Source organism: Kryptolebias marmoratus, linkage group LG11 (assembly GCF_001649575.2).
Source record: "Kryptolebias marmoratus isolate JLee-2015 linkage group LG11, ASM164957v2, whole genome shotgun sequence".
Classification (NCBI taxonomy): domain Eukaryota; kingdom Metazoa; phylum Chordata; class Actinopteri; order Cyprinodontiformes; family Rivulidae; genus Kryptolebias; species Kryptolebias marmoratus.
This window is the reverse complement of record NC_051440.1, coordinates 20,587,219-20,603,929: the sequence shown is the minus strand read 5'-3', so window position 1 is coordinate 20,603,929 and position 16,711 is coordinate 20,587,219. Positions and strand designations below refer to the sequence as shown.

General features: G+C 41.6%; 2 protein-coding genes across 2 annotated transcripts in view; both read left to right on the top strand.

The window, feature by feature from the left end:
- Positions 1 to 459: 459 nt before the first annotated feature.
- Positions 460 to 8,564, top strand: e2f4 (E2F transcription factor 4). Its single transcript, XM_017418860.3, has 11 exons — positions 460 to 850; positions 1,797 to 1,906; positions 2,629 to 2,790; positions 3,582 to 3,625; positions 3,721 to 3,785; positions 3,877 to 4,065; positions 5,212 to 5,290; positions 5,375 to 5,518; positions 5,627 to 5,674; positions 5,775 to 5,819; positions 6,936 to 8,564. Exons 1-11 carry the CDS (start codon positions 686 to 688, stop codon positions 7,049 to 7,051), a joined length of 1,167 nt encoding a protein of 388 aa, XP_017274349.1. The 5' UTR covers positions 460 to 685; the 3' UTR covers positions 7,052 to 8,564.
- Positions 8,565 to 9,381: 817 nt separating this feature from the next.
- The window catches only part of elmo3 (engulfment and cell motility 3), a 21,829-nt gene continuing 14,499 nt past the window's right edge, over positions 9,382 to 16,711 (top strand). The window contains exons 1-2 of the mRNA XM_017419071.3: positions 9,382 to 9,653; positions 15,407 to 15,516. Coding sequence (XP_017274560.1) covers positions 15,439 to 15,516 — 78 coding nt within the window. The 5' untranslated portion in view covers positions 9,382 to 9,653; positions 15,407 to 15,438. The remainder of the gene's footprint in view (positions 9,654 to 15,406; positions 15,517 to 16,711) is intronic.

The following is a 16,711-nucleotide window of genomic DNA, read 5'->3' as shown; positions in this document are numbered from 1 at the left end:
AAAAAATATATTTTTTTACTGATCATTTGAGTCTGCCCTTTAGTCATTAATTAAATAAAATAACTTATGACTCATTATAACAATATAACGTTTAAGCCAATAAATAATAATGTAAAAATATGTTTATTATACGGGCAAATCGATGCGCGTGCACGTGCATGTGCGCGCAGGCGCGCGAGCTCGTACTCTCGCCCCCTGTGTTTTCTTCAAGTTTGAGTAGATAAGAGAACGTGTGACAAAATGTTCTTCGAGTAAATACGTGCAACTCGTCCTTTTTACAACAGGGCAAAAAAATCGCGCAAATCGCTCGTAATTTTCCACTTTAAATTAACATGCAATGTGTTGTTAAATGAGAATGAAATATTTAATTCATATACTGTTTTTGCCTTGTTTCACGCTACCCCACTGAGTGTTAATTGTCAGACGCTCCCTCCCCTTGAACCGTCCCGTCATACATCGCGTGGCCAACGGCTCTCCGCCACCGACGGCTCTGCTCATTGAATTTACAGCGCTCGCTCGTCCTTCTCGGCTCGGGCGGAAAATCCACGCCACGCAAATTCACAAACGCCGTCACACCATCCTCCTGGGCTCGCTGGCCGGATCGGGTCGGGGGTTGGGGGGTGGGGGGGGGTTAAAGAGAGCGAGAGAGAGACAGCGAGAAGTACGGAGCCTGGTCCCCCGAGCGATGATGGAGCTGGAGTCGGCCAGTAACCGAGGCGACCCGGGAGCTGCCGGGGATTCGCTGCAGCCGCAGACCCCGAGCAGGCACGAGAAGAGCCTGGGACTTCTCACGACCAAGTTCGTGACCTTACTGCAGGAGGCGAAGGACGGAGTTCTGGACCTGAAAGCTGTGAGGGTTCAGCCCGGAGTCTTTGTTGTTAGCTAGCACATGTCACCGACTTACATGCACTTTCGCTAGCATGTTAGCTTAGCCTTCAAGCTAATTTGAATCGATGAAACCGGTTAGCTTGCGGTTGTATATGTTTCTCTACATCCTAACTCAGGTTTACTGTGGCGCTGTGATACATTCATATTTATATATGTTTATATTTCTAACACGAGGGCTGGCTGTAGACGCGATTGGGAACTTTAAAAAAACAACTTTTTCAGACTCTGCCCCCCCGCAGATTCAAAGTTTCAGAAAGTGGGTCAGCTTTTGTCGTTGCTCAACGCTGCTGCTGCAGCTCTGTTCGGATCCGGCTGGCTTTTGTCTCTGAACGACACGCATTCATCCAATTAGTTATCTATAATTACTCTTAAACCATAACAAAAAAAATCTACTCTCTAAGATGCATCTAATTTTTTGCTATAAACTGTTAATGTATCTTTTTTAGGAGGCCCGTCTTTATTTACTTGTAGCAGTAGAGGTCAGTAAGTGTTACTAATACTTCTACTTTAATATAATTAAATTGATACTTCAATAAGGACAGCATTTGTTAAATTGTTGCATAATAATAAACACTTTAAAATACTTCACCATCTTCTTTTTTTAACCAGGGCTTGTTTACAAGATGGCATCTCCACCTTCATATATATAATTTATATTAGAGACTATTTGGCTGCTGACCCTGATGTTTTAAGTGTGTTTTGCATAATTGGTAAATGCCAGAAATTTAAACATCTTTCCTTCCTCGTGGTCTCCAGCCTCTCGGAGAAGTTTGGACTTATCAGCGCCCGGCACGCTGTTATTATCTTTTTGGGGCACAAAGAGTTTTGACAGGCGTTACACCCAGATGATTTTGGATACAGAACAGCTGTCAGCAGGGATACTGACGCCTTCTGTTTGTAATTTTCAGGCGGCGGACACCTTGGCGGTGCGGCAGAAACGACGTATTTACGACATCACTAATGTCCTGGAAGGAATTGGGCTGATAGAGAAGAAGTCTAAGAACAGCATCCAGTGGAAGTGAGTCGACTTTTTATTTGTGACAAATTAGAAATCATCTGCTGAAACCAACGTCCTATTTTACAATATTTAAAACACTTTCTGGTTATGTTTAAGACATTAACAGGATCACCTTTGTCTTCTTTTACAGCCATACTAACAAACAGAATATGTTTATGTCTGTAGAGCATTTGTCGTACCCATATTTCAGCCTTAGAGAATGATTCGACTCTTTTTATCTTTTTTGTCAATCATGGCAACAGACCTTCTGAGTCTGAAGTGAAATAAAACACATCTGCGACTCAGTTTACGTTCTCTGTAATCTTGCGATGGATAGAACCACAAACAGCGCAGCTATTTCTGTCACATAATGCGGCTTTCGTGGTCATAACCGCCGTAGACCAACTGTGTCAGGCAGCAGCTTGTGTTTTGATGGGCTCGAACATCACATCATATTGTGATGCTCTGTAAGACGTATCCAGCTGTATAAATTTAAGCATCTTATCTACAACCACTACTACACAGAACAGCATGCCTTTTAAATGTTACCATGCATCTTAATGGCATTCACAGCTTTCTAAAGGCTCAATCCTAAATCTCTATTACATGTGTGTGTTTGTAGCCAACAAACAAGGCGAACACAAATGTATCTGCGTCGTATCGGTAAATTAGGATGATGTTAAACAGAAAGGGTTGAGCCTGAGTGTGACGTTACCTCCTCGCTGTTTGCTGGTGTGTTTCAGGGGTGTCGGCCCGGGCTGCAACACCAGGGAGATCGCCGATAAGCTGATCGATCTGAAGGTGGAGCTGGACGACTTGGCCCTGCGGGAACACGAACTGGACCAGCAGAGAGTCTGGGTCCAACAAAGCATCAAGAACGTCACAGATGACTCCAATAACAGCCCATATCCCTAACCGCCTCACGTTTTATCACTGTGAAGAAAATGTTTTAAAAAAAAACCCAACAAATAATAACAAGAAGATCTGCTAATCTCAGCTGCTTGGTTAGACCCTGTCAAAGTGAACTGGTGGTGTTGCTACCAGGAATTTGACTGACTTGACAGACCTTTTACTGAAAAAAAGATGTTTTTTAATTGCACTTTGTTTATACGTTCTGTCTAAATGTAACTAACAGACAGACTGAAAGAAAGCTGCATCATAATAATTAGTGTTTAAAAACAAATAGTGGGTTAAAAAAACATAAAAACCCCACAAATGTGCTATCATATATGTGTTTGTTACTCATTCCTGCACAGAACAGGCAGCCAGAATGCTTCCTGAAAAAGTTCAGGGTTAGTAAAACTTAGCCTGCTTTTGCACCTGACATTTGAACAGAGATATCTCCCCGTTTCCTCTGCCTGCTCTGGTCATTTAAAGAGGCACACGGACAGTTTTATACTTTAACAAACCAGCTGTGTAACTTTACGATAATTGCTAGAAACCTTGAAGTTTATCTGGCATTAGGACCACAAAGTCTTAGCGTTTCTTTATTTTCTTGCAAGTCTAAGAAGTGCGCTGTTAAAAAAAAAACTGCTGCTAAAGTTGTGATTTTTAGTGAGCTGTCATGTTCAGGGTTTACAAGCGTCCTTGGTATAAAACAGCTTTTCGTCACAGTCTTCAGAAGAGAAAGTTTGCTGTAGAAATGTTTCTTTAAGTGTCAGATATTTTTGGAGATGAGTCCTTAACACATCCGTACGATGGCGTATGTAAAACATGAAGACCTCTGTGGAGCTTTTAAAGGTAATTATTTCACACGCTTAGTTTTTATTGACCTTAAAGTCATGTCCGTCTCAAAAACAGCTTTTTCTAATTCGTCGCCTCTTTGTTTTCTGCAGGTGACACACTGCTAGCAATCCGTGCTCCAATAGGAACACAGCTAGAGGTGCCCGTACCCGAAGCTGTAAGTATTCTGTGTGTTTACTTCAGTTTTACTTCAGTCCTGCTGTTTGTTTGTTTACGTCACAGTTAAGCGTGTCTGCGTGTCTGCGCAGGCTCTCAACGGACAGAGAAAATACCAGATCCGTCTGAAGAGTACTGCTGGTCCCATCGAGGTTTTATTGGTCAACAAGGACCCTTCCAGTGCCTCTCCTGTCGTGTTGCCTGTCCCGCCTCCAGATGACGTCCTTCAAAAGCTACCAGCACCAGCACCTACCTCTCAGCTGCCCGCTTCTGCCTCACAGGTCACAGTTCTCTGAGATCTCGGTGAAGCGTTTGTGTTTGCGTCAGGATTGCAGCTCTTTTCTTTGCTTCATGGACGATGTTAGGAAGAGTAACGAGAAAAAAACATGTTTTCTGGTTCCAAAACGTTAAAGAGAGCCTAAAGTACCAAACCAAGCTTAGACTGTCACTAATTAATTGCTCGTTTTATTTTCATATACCTAATTTTCCCACATCTGCTGCTGGTTGGGCACAGTTTTGTTGGAAGTAAAGCTTTGAAAAGGTCCGAGTTACTGAAACACCTGAGCAGAGAGAAAACACTGAATAATGTGACAATCACTCATATCCTGATTCATTCATCACATACACACCCTCCACTGTTCCTCTCTTTAATTTGAAATTATTTTTAGTGTTTAACTTAATTTTGATGGCTTCCATTGTTGTACTAATGCTGCCACACCTGACAAAAAGAAAAGTGGAATATCCAACTTCCTGCTGGTAAAGAACAACAATAATCACGATTTATAAACACAAGTAAAGATACTGACAGATCAGCTTGTTTCTGTCTGAAGTTAACTGAATGTTAGAACCTCTGATGACTACTTTCAATTATTATCTAAGCAAAAAGAGCATAAAACCTGTGGGTTTCCACTTCTAAGGGACAGCAAATGCAAAAGATTCAAATTAAATTGGAAAGAATTAATTTCAAACTTAGAAAGCTCAGGGTTATTGTTTGTATTTAAGATGGTGGTGACTTCAAATGCATTGTCTTAAGCACAAAAAGTTAATTTAATTTATTAATTGTAAAGTAAGTGTCCTCTAAAGTTCGTATAGAGTTGGACTCGCTGTGTTTTTGAACAGTACTTTAATGATGACAAGATCAGCCTGAAAACAGACTTCTCCTTTACGGTTCCAGTGTGGAACACCTCGTTTGTCATTTTGGTTTCTGTATATTACCTCATCATGACACCTTCAGCAAAGTTATGTTGCCTAACTCCAAATCATGTTAGTTTTAGCCAAGCTAAATGTATATAAGAGCCAAAGTGGTGTTTCAACCAACTGAAATTACATTTTTATTACAACACAGAGAGATGAGTATCAGTTTAACTTTGAGTGTTGCCAACATTTTACAGCTTGTTTGTTTTAATATAAATCCTTCTCCTCTTCAGGTCTCCAAAGTAACTCCAGCCACTGCCACAAAAGCGACTCCTGCCACGGCACCGGCTTCTGCAGCCAACCAGACAACAGGTAGGACGTGGGAGAGTCCCGGCGGTGCAGCTCGTGATGTGAAATATGTCTTTTTCTGATCGTGTCATGGTGGTTTTATCTCAGAGGTGACGAGCACGACTCCGCTCAGCCCCGCGGCAGAAACGCCAGCTGTTGCTCCTCAACAGCTTCAGTCGTCCGCCTCTCTGGACGGATCCGCTTCTTCTGCCTCTGCAGCGTTTGAACCAATTAAGTCGGATCCTTCTGACTGTGAGTGTTACGCTTCCTTAAAGCTCTCTGAAAACCTAAAACGGACCGACACAAAGATATTTCTGTTGCAGCTGTGCACCCTAAATGTTTTGTGTTGTTTCTCTTTAGTACTGGATTTTCCCAAAGAGCTTTCTGAAATGTTTGATCCAACGAAAGGTAAACTTTTTCAGCCTTTCACAAACTCCATGATTAGTCACTGCTGTTTTAATTTAAAGACAGGCTCTGATGTAACACGTCTGTTTTGTTTTTCTTACAGAAATCATGAGTGGGGATCTGTTAGAGGATCTGATGTCATCAGAAGGTAAATTTCTTTAAGGCACGGTGTTGGCAAAGCCGATAAGAACAGGAGAATTATTATAAATATATCATGTTTCTGTATTTATCGCACGCCGTCAGAGGCGACCATGTGTCCTGCAGCACTCGACGGGTTTTAATGAAACTGTCAGAAATGGGATGTTGTTCATCTACAGCTGATTAATGTTTGGAGTGACGACAACTCAAGATGGCCACCGCAGCTAGCTGACTTTAGCACGCACAAAAATGGCCGAAACGCAGTTTCCATCCTCCATGAGAAGTCACAAAGTTATTCTTTGTTCTCATACAGCTCCGTCCGCTGCTTCTCGACATGAGGCCTGGGCCGAACTGTTTCTCGCAGGGGGTTTGCGCCAAGTGTTGTGTGATTGGTCAGAAGTTGTAGTGGGCGTGGTTATGCGGAAAAGCCGGTGAGCTTTAATGGAGCCATTTTGTCTCTATTGCAGCTGAGCGAGGCTGTTAGAAAATCCAGCCGTCTTTACGACTGGTCCTTCTAAACTTAAAAACCTCTGAGCTTAAAGAGACCGCGGCGTCACAGGCAGCTCGTCGTGGCCAGGAGGAAGTGCGCCTCGGGCCGGACAGCGTTGGGACGCATCCCCTTTGTTCGCTCATTATTCTGCACCGTCAAACGGCGCATTCTGTCTCAGTCGGTTTAATAAACACGTCTGGAATCAAAAATCTGTCTGAGGACAGGAGAGCTGAGAAGCCAGTGGGAAGAAACCCGTTTTAACGCCGCAGGAGGAGGAAGGAGCTTCAGTTCTGAGCCGAGCGTTTCGTGGACGATGGAAGGTGTGGGAGAGAACCACGTGACTCTGAACCGACTTCTCAGCGTCTTACGGAGCATGACGCAGCCTGTACTGGTTTTGAGCTAAAATTTGGTGTGGCGGTAGCTGAGAGTCATTCACAACACGTGCTCTGAGAGCTGTCACGTCTGAACAGATTTCAGTTTAAGGTTAATGGTTTCCGTTTAAGACTCTGGCTTGAAGATTACGAATATCCTTTTTGAAATGCTGGGCCTTTAATATGCTTTAGGTTATGAGAAGACTTTAAATGTTTGAGCTCTTTGTGATTCATCATTTCTCTCTTGTTGTCGTTTTACCCTCAGTGTTCTCGCCTCTTCTTCGTCTGTCTCCGCCGCCCAGCGACCACGACTACATTTACAACCTGGATGAGACCGAAGGCCTTTGCGACCTCTTCGACGTGCCCATTCTCAACCTTTGACCCCAAGTTTGATCAAAAACAGCTGCCCAAATATGTTTATCCACACACACACACTTTTCCCCGGCAGCGCCGATAAGACGAGCAGGAAAACGAACCTGATCTGCTGAGCGTTTCATGGACGCCGCCGCGTTGTGAGCTCAAGACGAAAAGCTTGATGTTCTGAAAACCAGGCGAGGACGAAACCTTTTACAGTCAGCTTTTCTAAGGGAAAAGATTTATATTTTTGGATTCTCGTGTACAAAGATTTACGCTTGTATATCAGCTTTTCCGCGGTTTTTTGAATGTGTGTGTGCTTGGCACGTGTGTGGTTGTGTGTCTGGGAGTTTGCTTTTGTACTGATTTATCTCTGAACTTGAGTCGGACGTCTCCAGGAAGAGTGGAACCCCCTTTTTCAATCAGATCAGAAGCCAGGAGGCTTCAAGTTTCAAATACAGCTGGGTAATTATGCACTGTCCTCATGTACATAGAGAATATAGTTTTTGTATGACCAGCACACAAGACTATTGCTTAATTATTAACTCCATTTCTAACACAAAGTAAGACCAGGCTCCAAATCCTTTTTGCATGATTCTAAAATGATGCCAATTCTTTTTTTTTTTTAACCAAACCTTTTGGTGTTGAGGTGTCGTTTCTCACTGTAATTAAGAATTAAAACTATTTAAACCGCAAACCAAAAAAATAAATAAAAATCTACAGGGCTTGTGAGGAAATTATAGCACACATTTTATCCTGTAAACTCTTTGCTCTTCATCCCGGTGCCCTGCAGTTAATTCTGTCTTTAAAACATTTTAAAAAAGCGATTCTGATCTGGTGGTTTAAAACATATTCCTGCTGATAAACAAGTGTCACTTTTCATGACTTTTCTACCTGTTTTGTACCTTTCGGATTTGCTTGCACTGATGTACCTGAAGTGGTTTACGTCAGAGGAGTCGCTTCCAGCCCCGCCATAAATATATCTGTGTGTACGAGTACCATCGAAGCTACGTTTGTATTTATAATAAAGTGTAACCTCATTCAGAGAACGTGCTCGACATGTCATCAAATACGCTACTTTTTCTTTCTGTTTGTATCTGTGGCACTGATTCCTGTTTTCTTTGTGGTAGGTGAATACTATCACCTCGTTTTCAGCTCTTATTAGTTGCTTGTTACACGTCGCAGCAGCGTTTCATCACTTTATGTAACGTCTCGTTTTGCCCTGGATGATGTGGATGTATGTAAAGGATGTGCTGCTTGTATAGAATAGTGTTTATTTTTTTATACCGCTGAGATCTGGTGTTGCAGGACTGTCTGGGGGGGCCGCACCTGAAGGAGTTCATCAACACAACTCTCTGGTTTGTTGTCTCTTTGCTGCACTTTAACATCGCTGCGGACAGATTGGTTGCTCTCCGTTCTCAGTTAGGAGCTCGGCTTCACTGGGTCAGGACCCATCCCGTCCGGGTCCGCTCGTCCGAACCACTCAGAACTGCCCGGCTGTAGTTGCATCAGACGACACGAAATAAACCTTTTGATATCATCTGTGTGCCGTTTGGTTTGCTTGGTAGATGGGCTTCTTTAATTAGTTCCAGAACTTCAGTTGCACTTCCTGTACTTTTAAGTTTCCAGTAGCGGTGAAGTTTAGACAGTTTTCTGCTAGATTTACAGAAGAAATATTCTGTGAATGCATTTGTCAACATGCAGCCTCTGAAATAACTTGTTAACATAGTCTTTAAAGTTTCCTAAGATCATGATGAAAGTGCATAAATAATTTTAGAAGAGCCTAGATTATTAGTTACCATATTTTTGGATTATTTAGTCCTTACATCTGTTAAAATACTAGAGCAGTTTTCACAGACAGAGCAGGTGCAAAAAGTGTGTCAGTGTCTTAAACAAAGCAATACTCTGTCAGCCCACCATCTAACTATCCTGTTTCTCATTTGTTTGGGCTCCTGACAATGCAACACTAAAAAGAGAAGTGCTGTTTTCAGTGAACAGCAGAGGGCAGCTGTAACCACACATGTCCGACCCGGAACTTTGTGAAAAAGAGCAGTTTTTACTTGGATAGGTGGACTATCAAGCATGACGGAATGAGCTGGTAGCAGCTTGTCAAGCTTGATTTCAAAGTAAAAGCGCTCTTCCGCTAAAGTTTTTTTGCGGTCTTATAAATGAATTCATAAACTGCATAAATCGTTAAATCAGTTCGCGAAAACTAACGTATTAAAGCGCCACAGGGTGAGGGCTGCGAGAACGACCTCTACTTGGAGAATTGCGTTAATTTTGCCGCTCCGAAGCGACGCCCTGACTGTGACGGCTTTTATTGTGAAATAACGTAACCGGAAGCTGCGTCCCAAACCCGAAATTGACAAACACGACCTGTTCAAAGTGAACCGAACGGCTCAAAACCGACCAGGAACCCTTTTTTCACCCCTTAGAATAAGTTTTAGGAAGTTTTCTCTTGGTTTCGTCAACACTTCGTATGTTTTTTATAAAACAAACCCTCGTCGCGGGCCGACTCTCTCTGTGCTGAAGGAGACGAAAAAAGGTGGCGGGATTGTTTCCGATGTTTTCGCTCTGATTTCGGCGGTTCCTGCAGGACAGAAACCCTCGACTTGTCTTTCCACAGCAGGTAAGAGGAGAAATAAAAGCAGTGCAGCTGACCCACATTAGTTTCACAACTTGGTGATAGTCACGCCTCATTAAGGCCTTGTTTTAATGTCTGTTTACACGGAAAAGCCTGAACATCACACCTTCTGTAGCATCCAGTGTCAGGCTAAACTTTAACTAAAACAGAGCCACTAAGGTGCAGTTTCATGTATCTCTGTCTGTCTGTCTGTTTGTTTGTTTGTTTGTTCTGCCTGTCAGAATCCTCTCATTTCCATCCAAGAAGAGCAATGACCTGAGTTTAATAACTTCAGTGTTTCCTATAAATAAATAAAAAAAACATCCAAGATTACTGAGTGTGTGTTCCTCTGTCAAGTCAGGAATTTCAGGCAGCTCAGATCCTCCCCCTCCAATCACACACACACACACATCCAGGGGCTCTGCAGCCTAAGAAAAGCTCTCAGCCAGCTTGTGGTTTTAAGCCAAATTAAGCAAACACAAGACAAACAGTGACAGCTGCTGCTGAATGCTGTGAGCCTTTTAATATCTTTTTTATTTTGACATAGTTTCCTGTCAGGTCTGTAAAAATAAAAAAATCAGCATCTCTGTCTTTGAGGCACTGAAACTTTTCACTCAGAAGATGTGACAGACATGTAATCGTGCTAAATGTCATCTTCTGGGCTGTAACATCTGACAGCGGCTTGAATTAAAAACCTAAAAAGATTAATCACCCAGGAACTTGCCTAACAACCCGTCTGGATTTATTGGTTTGTTTGTTGAGGCGAACTTCAGAAAAATGTACATATCTGAGCTCGTAGCTTCCCAGTTTTTGGACATTTTTTTTAATCTAAAAGTGCTGCAGCTAATTATTATTATGTGCTTTGTTTCACAAACAAACACAATCTGTAAACAAACCACACTCAGATCTCATCTTCTGCTGAATCATTATGTAAAGAAACAACTTTTTACGCTGATTAAAAGCTGAGAGAGCAAAAGGTTCGATAAGAGGAGCAGAAGGCTGGCTAAAACGATAAAAGCAGCAGAACAGTAGCTAAAAGTAGCAAAAGGCTAAATGTAGTAGCAAGTGGCTAAAAAAAAGCAAAAGGCTAACTAAAATGGAAAAAGTAGCAGAGCAGTCGTTTAAAGCTAAATGTACCAAAAGGCTAATTAGAAGCTAAAAGCAGCAAAATGTCATCTAAAAGTAGACAAAAAAAACAGCTAGCAAAAAGCTAAAAGTAGCAAAGGGCTAACCAGAAGTTAAAAGTAACAGAAGGCTGGCTTAAAACAGCTCAAAGCCTAACTCAAATGCTAAAAGTAGCAGAACAGAAGCTAAAAAGTAGCAAAAGGCTAGCTAGAAGGTAAAAGTAACAGAAAATTATCTTAAAGCTAAATGTAGAAAAAGCTTAAAGTACCAAAAGGGTAAATAGAAGCTAAAAGTATCAAAAGGCTAGCTTGACGGTAAAAGTAGCAGCAACAGGCTAAAACGGCAAATTGCTAGCTAAAATGTTAAAAGTAGCAGAACGGTAGCTTAAAGCTAAAAGCAGCAAAAGCCTGAATAAAATCTGTCAAAAGGCTAACTAGCTAAAAGTAGCAGATGGCTAGCTAAATTATTAAAAGTAGCAGAAGAAGACAACAGAGGCAGTTTGCTGAAGATGATCTCAAAAAGAACAAAGTTTTTAAAAGAAATGAATAAAGTTCAGGTGTTTTTCTGTGGAGAACGTTTTTGTAAATAAAGTTTAAATATTTAGCGTCCGTCGTTTGGCTGAAATAACACAAAGTACGTCGAAACAGCTGGACTGCAGAAAACTTAAAAAAAACAAACAAGAAAATGTTCTCACGGCGAGCATCACTCGACGGCGAGTTATTCGTTACTTTTACCGGGTCGACTTCAGCGAGCACTGCGTTCTAAAACCATCACTTGTGTTTAAACACAGACGTGCTAAAGGTGTGGTTTCAGCTCCTCTCAGGGAACATTAACAGGTACAGGCATGCACACACCGACACACACATTTCAGCGGTTAACCTCCGTCTCATCTGCTCAGTATGAAGGAAATGAATGTATTTACATATATACATACAGCTGGTCTGTCATTTAAAGTAATTAAATGAATAAAAAACATCACATCTTGTGTATTTTAGTTGTAGTTGATTTAAAGAACTGCATCAGGAGTTTTGGCAACATTTTCTGGAGTTTTATGGTTCAGGAAATGAAGCCGTTTTGCTCAAGTTTATCCATCTTCCCGGAGGATGGCGTCACAAAGCCGATCCCTGTTTTGACACATGCACGCAAGACACGTGCACGGACAGGTCCCAGGGAAGCAAGGCCGAGATCTGACTGGCAGCGATGTGCCTTCCTTTGTTTAATTTCAAAACAACCTTTTTTATTAACTTGTTGTGCACATCCAACTGGCTACCTCTGTTTTATAGCATACAATCTTGGTAAAAAAAATAAATCTATAAATGTCATGTTAGTCTAAGCATTTCTATTTTAGGCCTTAAGATGAAGCCTCAGGTGAGCAGAACATGACCCAATATGCTGTGTTGGTATTTATTTGTTAAATAAACAGAAGTTTATGACTGATTAGATGCAAGGTGTTTGGGTCCTGTGGTTGGGGGAATAACAGACAAAAAAAAAACATTATCTCCCTTTTATCGCATTTCATGATGGTTGGTTTGACGTTTGGCGGTGTTTTTTTTTCACCAAATGACTCTAAGTTGGCCTTATGTTTATGAACGATGTTTCTCAGGAAGTCTGTGGTTTGGCTTTGTCGACTTGGGTCTTTTTTTCTTTTTCTTTTTTCATTTTTAAAATATTGTTGCGGTGGCAAAAAAAAAAAAAGTGATGATGAGCTTCAACAACCGCTGCTTGCTGTCGTCTTTCCTTGATGGCGTTGTGTTTGACACGGCGTTCCTGAACGCCTCGGAGCAGCGAAGCGCTCCAACTTCTGCTTTCATAGAGGTCACTAATAAACACAAAGCGTGAGTGACTGACCAACAGACTAACAGGAACGCAGCTAAAATCAGCTGCTGTCGTTATCTTGTTGTTATTGTTGTTTTTTCTCAGGGCAGATTAAGCTCCTAAATCTAATCTTTTCTTACAAACATCCAACATGTTGGAACCAAGAGGCAGAGTCCCTGCCCAGCTACTTCTGTAAACGAGTACATCTCCCATTTAAAGTAAAGAAAGCAGATTTTAACTCAAACACTTTATTAACGACACAAACTTACAGAAACCTAAATCGGCTTCAGCTTCAGAACTGAAGCAGGCATGTTTGAGAAACGTGTTTGAACTTCTCCGTAATAACCTGCGATCGTCTGTTTGAACAACGCAACAATAAAAGTCTGTGTTGTGGATCCAAATCGGTAATAAACGGACACGCGGACTCATCCGACGGCTCAGACGGCTTAAAACCCAACAGGATAAAGCTGCACGTGCCTTTACCTCCTGATGCAGCTGACTCATAAGCTCCTCCACAACAAACCTGCATTCCTACAAATCTGCTTAAAATTCTTCTTCGCCCGGGAGGCGGTTGAGCTTTTTTCCTCCTGTTGAAACTCGCGTCAACAGTCGTCGTCGTTAATATGATGTCCGTTTCAACCAAGTTTTTGCAACCCCAGTTCCAGGGAAGTTGTCCCGTTGTGTAAGATGTCAGTTTGCTGATGTCTTATCACAAAATATATCAGACATTTAAACTAAGGAATTGTACAGTTTTTAGGTGGAAAATAATGTTGTTTATAATTTAATGACAGCAACACAAAGTCTAGGAACTGAGGAGACCAGTTGCTGGAGTTTTTGGAGGCTCCAGTTTTAGAGCTGAGGCCTTGGTGGCCATTTTGAACCAAGGTTAGTCCTGGGTCTTCTCTTTTCATCTGTGTTTTCTGCTGGTGGGAGGCCTGGACTTCAGGCAGCTCAGTTCAGCTCCCGGACAGTTTGGCATCGTCTTGCTGAAATATGCAAGACCTTCCATGAAAGATGGGAGCAGATGTTCTAAAAACCTGTTTATAGTTTTTTGCATTGATGGAGCCTTTCCAGATGTGTAAGCTGCTCATCCCAGAGGCACTAATGCATGTCCATACCATCAGAGAGGCAGGCTGGATGGTTTGGACTCATCTGACCTCAGAACAGTTCTCCTCTTTGGTCCAGAGGAGACACGTCTGTTCACATCTGGCTCCTTCTTTGCCTGATAGAGCTTTAAGCAGCATTTGTAGACAGCACGGTGAACTGTGTTTACAGACGATGATCTGTGGAAGCGTTCCTGAGCAGAACAGAACCAGATCCAGCCTTGACCTCTGACCTCAGAGATTTCTACAGATTCTTTAAACCTTTCGATGATATTATGAGCTGGAGATGATCGGATATTCAAAGTCTAGAGGAACTTTATTCTGAAACTGTTTCACTTTAATTAAGCAGTTTTTACAGAGTCGAGAACCTCTGCCCATCTTTACTTCTGAGAGATTCAGCCTTTAAAATGTTCTTTTTATCCCCAGTCCTCCTTCTGATCTGTTGCTAATTAACCTAATTAGTTTCAAAAATGCTCCTCCGGATGTTTCTTATTTATTGTCCCTGTCCCAACCATTTAAAGATGCGTTGCTTCCATAAAATTCAAAATTATCCTTTTTTTTTTTCCCCAAAAAGTTTCACAGTTTCTTACTTTAAACATTTGTGTTTACTATGTTTCATTGTGAATAAAATCTGGATTATGAGATTTGCAAATCATTGCACTCTGTTTTTGTTTACATTTTGGTTGGGTCGTCCACGTTTTTGCAGGTTTCAGATTGGCTAATCGCTGGACGGCGTTTGCTGTTTTACACACGGTTTCCCTCGTGTTAGGAAAGCTCTACTCTGAAGGAAGAACTAAAAACTTTTTATAAGAAGTGGTTCTATTAACTACAGTCGGTGACAAAAAGAAGGAACTACCTCTAATAGTTAAAAGACCCATAATGACGTTCCTGCAGCCCAGAATTAGCCGGTGGGGGGATAATAAACTGCAGAGAGAGCTTTCCGTTTGAAACTGGAAGTGGTCATGTTTGAAGCCCTGGGTGGGGTTAATAATGACACCATGCACAAGCAGACACCGGCTCACGAATGCAGCGTGATAAATGAACCGTTTAGAAACGGCCATATTGTTTCCGTGTGCAGAACGGGACTGAGGCTCGGAGAAGGAAGGAGGGGGGGAGGGTTGGAAGCACAACAACTTCTTCTGTATCCTCTGGGAATGCTGTCGGAATATTTGGGAGGAAGTGTGTGTGTGTGGACACTAAAGAAGTGAGCAGCTCGTTCTGTCTGCACAGAGAGCCTTCACAGATTTACGCAGCGAACCCAAAATACTCAGTAAAACGGGAAGATGGTGTTTTACAGATTTCTGCTGAAAGCCATGAGTCATTCTGAAGATGACCGGGCCGTTCTCCGGGTTTGGTCACATTTAAGGCCAACCGTTTAAGGGTTTTTATGGCCTGCCGCCAAAAGGCGAAGGAGGAGCGGTAACGTGTGTTTGTTACCAAAGTATCTCCTGAACCAGTGAACAGATTGTAATAAAACTCACAGAAAAAAAGGCAACAACTCAGTCAGTTTTACACATATTGAGCTGAGAGTAGCTGAGAGTCATTCCCAACACGTCCTCTGAGCGTGGCGTGAAAAGGCGGCGGGCGAAACGCGACCCCTCGAGGAATGTTGGGCCTTTTGGTCGTGGCGATTAGGGTGACTGGAGCTTTTCAGGCCCCCCTTTTGAGCTCAGCATGTTGGGACTTTTCTGAGTGTTTTGTTTGTTTTGTCCACAGCGACTCTGAGGTGGAGCCAAACGAAGGCCAACATGCCGCCACCGAAGGACATCGTGAAAATAGCCATCCAGATGCCCGGGGCCTACCCCCAGCTCATACAGCTGGACCAGGTGAGCGGGCTCAGATACGTCCGAATACGCCTGTTTTTCCTCTCAGAACATGAAATTAACTAATCTTTAATTCTCATTGGCAAGAATTGAAGATGACACAGTTTATAGTTTCTTCTGTTTGGACTGTAGCTACTTCAGCATACTTTCAGCTGTTTTAACCATTCCTAAATCAAAACCTTCAGCTCCTTCAGGTCATTACAGCTATGAGTTTTGGCCTTTGTAACTTACATGTTTTTTGAAAAATTCAACTTTATTTACATTTTTTTTCTCATTGAAATAAAAGGAGCTCTTCTAGTCCTTGTTTTTTTAGCTTTTAGCTACCATTTTGCTCATTCTAGCCTTTGTTTTAATTGTTTTAACTTTAACAGTTCCGTTTCAGAGTCATCAGATTTCATAAAACTCATCCAGCGCTCAGCATTCTTTCGCCAATTTTACAAAAAAAACCAACAATTTTCCAGTTTTCTCATCGACGCTCCCAGTTCAGCAGCGGAGTAATAAATGTTATATCTGTAGGTTTTCTGTTGTGATGTAGCTCACACCACGCAAAGTTTTAAACACACAGCAGAAAACAAGTTCATTGAATGTAGTTTGTTGCAGCTCTGCAGTAGCTGCGCTTTTATTTTGAAATGCTGCATGAAACAAATATCTAAATGTGCATCGGGCTTGTTTCCATTAATTGCCTCGACTTCACATATATTATATTTTATTATCGGCTGTGTTTTTGTTAAAACAGACCGACTGAAAGACAAAGATGAGCTCAGTGTGAAGAACTTGGGTGATTATGTGGCTTTAAGTTGGTCTCCACCTATTTATCAGTGTGGTTTGGCATAAGATAAAAATAACTCAACTGTGCCGCTGTCGTTTTAAATACTGACAGGTTACAGTCTAGATGTGTTAAATAAAATTTTTACTTTCCCACATGTGAAGCTCTTCTCATCATAAACATATGAAGTCCTAATCCAGAGCCCTGCGTTGTTAATTGTATTTATTTTTTATATAACTCTGAATTATGACGTGATTAAAACTCTAAACATGTTAATGTTTTAAATGTATTGAGATTAACTTTAGTTTATTTCTATTTTCTATTAGAATCTTTATTCCAAAGTGCCTGTTATGTTTCATAACTGTTTTTTTACTCAAGAAACATTTATTTTATTTATTTTTGATTGACGTGAGTTAGAGTTGTAGACGTTTT